Source organism: Triticum urartu, chromosome 3A, assembly GCF_056163025.1.
Source record: "Triticum urartu cultivar PI428250 chromosome 3A, HENAU_Tu73, whole genome shotgun sequence".
Lineage (NCBI taxonomy): Eukaryota > Viridiplantae > Streptophyta > Magnoliopsida > Poales > Poaceae > Triticum > Triticum urartu.
The window spans coordinates 739,783,185-739,789,070 of record NC_141875.1 but is presented as its reverse complement, the minus strand read 5'-3'; the positions used below and the strand labels follow the sequence as shown (position 1 = coordinate 739,789,070).

The 5,886-nt window shown below is 47.9% G+C and overlaps 1 protein-coding gene across 1 annotated transcript; it reads right to left on the bottom strand.

The window, feature by feature from the left end:
- Positions 1 to 263: 263 nt before the first annotated feature.
- Positions 264 to 3,154, bottom strand: LOC147982523 (protein FAR1-RELATED SEQUENCE 5-like). Its single transcript, XM_087516327.1, has 5 exons — positions 3,011 to 3,154; positions 2,871 to 2,936; positions 2,653 to 2,778; positions 422 to 2,568; positions 264 to 288 (listed from the first exon to the last, which is right to left on the bottom strand). Exons 1-5 carry the CDS (start codon positions 3,152 to 3,154, stop codon positions 264 to 266), a joined length of 2,508 nt encoding a protein of 835 aa, XP_087372453.1.
- Between the last annotated feature and the right edge of the window lie 2,732 nt (positions 3,155 to 5,886).

Genomic DNA, 5,886 nt, shown 5'->3' with positions numbered 1-5,886 from the left:
ACAATAATATTCTTTCTACCTCCCGCCCCGGTCATTACACAGCCCCGGTCATTACACAGTAAAGAATTTTTTTGATTTTTGTTTACAGGGAAACAACTTACTTTATTTAAACAAAGACTGGGATCTCGTCTGCTAATACACCAAAGATACAATCACGGGGCCAATGCCTCCAAACCGAAGAAACACAAGCGCCTACAGCTACCTTAGCCAAAGTATGAGCCGGTCGATTAACACAGTAAATAATTGAAGCAAGTGTTCTACTCTTATTCCTTCTCCACTTTTCTGCACCTGATAGAAGACAAGCTAAGTTAATGAATGATACAAACTTTAATAATCCACAATGCATACAAACACTTACTTCTCATTTAGTTTCTATTTCTTGCTACGTCTAGTGTGTCCTACCAATTTGCAAGCATCGCACCGGGTTTTCAACTCATCAAAAGAGAGTGGTCTACCATTTTTCAAGACAGGGTGGCTCTCATCTGCCTTTGTTGCACCTTTGCTTGACACTTTCATAGGATCTTTAACCTCAATCATGTTGCCTTCACCATTGTCCACATATTCAACTGCACACTTACTGATGCCATTTGTTTTCTTCAAAAAAATTTCCTGTAGCAAATCATACTCATAACTCTTAGCTATCACAGCCTTCAAACTCTCCTGTAACTGATCCCACAAAGCAGGGTGTTTGCATGCCGCATGCATAGCTTCAGACGCTAACACACTGACCTGGCTATATTTCATTCTTTCCCCGACCCCAGTCCAACCAAATTCCAACATATCGCTTGTGCGCCTCGCGGGCAGTCCCAACCTTGCTTCTTTCCTGAACCGAATAAGAACTAAACACTTTGGTATTTCAGATATGTTCAAGTGCTTCAGTACATGGAATATGTGCTTGCAAGGTAGACCCTTTCGAATCATTCTTCTGCAGCTGCACCTTATAGTTTCTGCGGAATTTACTGGTGTATACTCCACCCAAAAATGGCGCTTCCGGTTATTCTTCCAGGCCACGATGTACTGCTGTGATCCGTCTCCCAGCTTAATTTCTACAATCTCCATGCCGTCAATTTTTCTAAGATCATCTTGCAACATATAGAAGTTTGCTGGAGTGAAGACGTGAGAAGCAGCTATCTCAAGTTCCCTCGAGCTAGTACCTGGCACCGGTAAACTCTGTGAGGCGGTGCAGTCATCTCGTGCCTCGTTTTCACGAATACGCACAACGGCGTTCTCATAGTGCAAAATCATATCCACCAGGGTCATTTCACCGTCTAGGTGGAGGTGAAGGCATGAGTTCAGGCTTTCACTCCGCTGGTTGCTTTTCATGCCAAGCCAAAACCCCTCAGTTAGATATGCCGTGGCCCACAGTCTCCTCTTCTTATACATCCGCCTCAACCATGTTACAGTTTTTTCCGACTGCCATCTTTTGGAAAATGGGTGCCATCTCTCCTCAAACGTTGCCGTGGACGTGCTGTAGTACAGAAGAGTTCGGAACTCCTTCAAGGACTTGTGACTGAGGTGAATCTTTATATTTTTCTCTATGTGCCACGTACATATACGGTGCCACACGTCTGGCAAGACTTCGCGAATTGCCTTGATCATCGCAGCGTCGGCGTCTGTGATAACACTCTTAGGCATCTTTAGACACATGGACCTCAAAAAAGTCTGCAGAAGCCACACGTATGTCTCCTCGGTCTCGTCCGAAACTATGGCACAACCAAAAACAGTGGTCTTCCGGTGATTGTTAATACCAACAAAAGGTATGAATGGCATACCATAGCGGTTCATCTTGTACGTGCTGTCAAATACAAGCACGTCGCCGAAGTCCTCATAGTCATGACGAGACTGGGAGTCGCACCAGAACATCCTATTCAAATGTCCTTCCTTATCTAGCCTGTACTCGAAAAAGAAGCTAGGATCCCTCTGTTTCCTACTGGCCATGATGCCTATGGCTGTGGCAGCATCACCTTTTGAAAGCAGCTTCCTCTTCTCCTTGGCGCAAAGGTTGTATATTTCACGCCTGGTAAAACCAACACCGCCATACCATACATGTTTGCTGATGAAGCAATCCATCATGTCGTAAATTCTAATCCATGCAGCTCCCATGGACATTATCTCATGCTTCTGGTACTCTTTGATTTTTCTGTGGGACCAAATAAAAGGTACCTCGTCCGGTCCTGCCAACATATGGCTATGCTTGTCCTCAAAACTTTCAACATACCAAACCCCACGCTTTTGGTCAAGCTTGACGGTCAGGTGCGCTTCGCAAAAGCAGTGTGTCTCGGCTCTGAACCTACGGATGTGTCCTTCCTCGGTTAGCAACTTGATGTCACGTTTCCCTTGTCTTAAACAAACAAACCGCCTATAACGCATATGACGTGACTCTATTTTGCTATACCTGACCTTATTCTTTCTAATGCTGAAACCATTATCTCTAGCATAGCTGTTGTAGAAATCATACGCAGCATCGTGAGACGTAAAGGTCATTTCCATTATCTGCATGAACATATCCCTCTTATCATCTGCACTGGCAGTATCTTGGACATTCTTTGCCCCATCATCTTGTGTCACCTACACAATCAAACCACAACCATGAAAACAGATTTCTAAGGTTTAACATTACTTACTTCCATAGAACATTGATTACACACATACCTCACTCATGATGACCGACGACTCGGACTCCCCAGAACCAGGTGCATCTAATGATTCGTCGTTAAGGCCTGTCTCCGCGTCGGATTCACCGTAATAGTCGTACGCATTATGACATTCGGAAATGAACTGAAAATACAACACAAATACATAATTACTTATCATATAATATTCCAGAAGAAATTCAATTTGCATGCCAACAAAAAATTTCACTTACGTACCTGACTAATGTAATCTTCATTCGAGAGCTCCGAGTTGTTTTCCTGATCATCATCAAGCTCATCGATCTATAAATTTTCAACACAAAGATTTAATGTTGTCGGATGCCACCAAAAAATTACAACATGACAATGCCACTCACATTAAGATCGTCCCATTCGTTCCCATTCTCTGACCGATCTTCACGATCTGAATTTTCATCATCTAACCAATCTTCTATCCAGTCTTTTATCAGTTCTCCAAACTCCATGTCTACCATGATATCAGTTAACTCCTCGTCCGCCATTTCCTACAACCAATATTATGTATCATCACATGCGCAAACATTATCAATGATGAAATATAAAACACATAGCAAATGATCACGGATGTTATGTAAACAACCGCAACCGAGGCCGTTCAGATCTGCCCAACTTGGTAAGGAAGATGGCCATGGCACCCGTCGTGATCACTTTCAATCGCGAGGAACTGCACGATCTCAAAACCTAGCTTGATCTGTGATTACCTCTGCCGCCAGATACCTAGGTTAGCCGCCACATCAAATAACGATACCGGTGGTGCGCACAGCCGACGGCAACCGACGCTACGTGAACCCAGATCACGAGGAGCAGCACTACCGGAACAAGATCCACGATCGCATGCGCCGCCGGGTAGCTAGTTTACCCGCCCCGCTAGGTAACCACTACCACTGGCGGCGGCAGTTCATTCGATGTTGCCGCGAGCGAGACTAGAGGGGGGACGCGGGATGCGGTACCTGTGCGCGCTCGTTGGAGATTCACGACGTTGTCGCGCCCGCTGTCCGACGAGATCGCCGGCGACGAGATAGCCGCCGCTGGAGATCTACTACGTGACTTATGGAGCTGCATCAATGCTCGCGAGATTGATGGAGCTGCTCGCGTGAATGATTGGATTCGGCAGGTCTTACGTGGACGTGGGGTCGTGTGATGTTTTTTTTCTGACCAGGGTACTGTACGTATACGTTCTGGGTTATACAGGGCTAAACAGGGCTTGGATCTGGGCTGCGGCGGCCAGGACAAAAACAAATTCGCACGGACAAAAATACCCCTCCGAAATTAGGTTAGGGGGGAGCACCGGAGCAGGGCTCAACTAAGCGATGTGAGACTAAACAAGCTCCTGCAGCCGCACACTGAGCCAACGGCAGGAGCTTAGGTGGACGGGCCCGTCCTCCTAGCTTAGGTCCTGACTTAATTCAACAAGATTACTATACAAACTTGTATAGAACGGAAGGATAATGCAACAATATCTACCGCCGTTTGTCAAATGTTCACATCCGAAAGCTATGTATGCCAGACGCGGAGACTGACAGTCTCTCTTGCCCCTTTTATTTTCCTTTCTCAAAGGCGTTGCTGCCTTAGCCACAGCAAAGAGAACAATAAGACTCTAGATGCAAGCCCCATTCATAGTACTCTACCACCACAGTTCAGACTCGATTCATCCAATTCTACGCACTAGGCTTACTAATCTAGTTTGAACATTTGGTTTCGTTTCAATCCTGCGATTTCGTGTGTGTTTGTGTGTGAATCGATCCCAGATAATCAGCGAAGTGGTTCAGCCTGTCTATCTGGAATGTGAGATATGCACAATACAGAGGCAATCATTCTCTGAATCCTGAATCATGCACGATTTCTTCAGATAATGAGCAGTACATATATACCAATAATGGACGATCAAAGACATGTGTTTGACACGAGAAAAATATCTATAGACTCCGTTGAGAAAGGAAGAGGGGAGCGTATTTCTCTCTTGCGCCGGGGAAAGAAGAGAAGAAAAAAAAAGAGGCGGGCTTGCCAGTGTAGCGTAGTACACGAAGAAAAGGATGCGGGAAACGAGCATTTCATTAATTTCATTGGAGAAACAAAATTACAAGATTCCGTAAACAAAAAGTGCGCTCCGTGGCCTACTAGCGCGGCCAGCCTGACTATCGCGATCGCGGTCTCCTGGTTCCCGGGGCCTCGGAAGGCTCCCGGTTAATTACTCCCGCGGGTTGCTCCACGAGATACCTCCGATTAAGCTGCGTGGTCGTCTTCGTCGTCTTCGCTTCGCGTTCTCCATGCATGATGATGGTGGTGTGTGTGGGCGGCGGCAGAGCCCGTGTCCTCGTCGGTACACGCGCCGCAAGTAGTGTGGCCTTTGCGGTGGCCACGCCCGCCCTTGCCGTCGTGCCTCGTCGGTTTTTGGGGCGTTGGAGTAGTTGGTGTTGGGGTAGCATGGGTCGCGGTCGGCTCAGACATCTTGATGACCTGTTGCTTCATTGGGGTGTTCAAGGGGCTACGCCTTGCGGGAGTAACGGTTTGGGGAGACCGGCGCCAGTGTAAAATAAACTGACACACGCTCATATTGTCATGGCCGGGGTGGTTGGCGCCTCATCTTGGCTAGACGCCAAGTATTTGGCGGTTTGCCAAGGCAAAGGCGCCGCCTCACAGGACCGTGGAAAGTGGTGTCGCAAAGGCCGCATCGCCTTGGGCTGGTACTACACGAAAGAGTGACCTGTGCGCCGGCGAAGCCATGGACCTGTCCGCCATGATGGGTGCGCCTCTCGAAGGAGGGACCGGTCTTGTACCGCGTCGTTGCAATCTTCGGTTCAGTAAAGGATCTGTATGCCATTGACCTGTTCGTCGGGGATGCGGGCCTTATGAAGGAGGAACCGGTGTTAGACCCGTCGTTGCGGATATTGGTTCCACCAAGGACTTGTACGTCGTGATGGGAAAGGCGGGTCTCGGGCTGCGTTGTCGGCGAGCTCCGGTTCCGCCATGTCGTCTCCTCCAAGAGTGTAATGCGAAACCTGTACGCCGTGATGAAAAAGGCGGGTTTCGGGCTGCATCGACAGCGAGCTCCGATTCCGCCACGCCGTCTCATCCAAGAGTGTGATGCCAAGCCTGTACGCCGGTGTACCCTTTGCCATGAACCTGTTCACCGTGGCCCTGTTCGTCGCCATCTGTTTGTCGCGACCTGTACACCGTGGGGTGTTCACCAAGCGCTGTGAAGGCTGCGATGGTA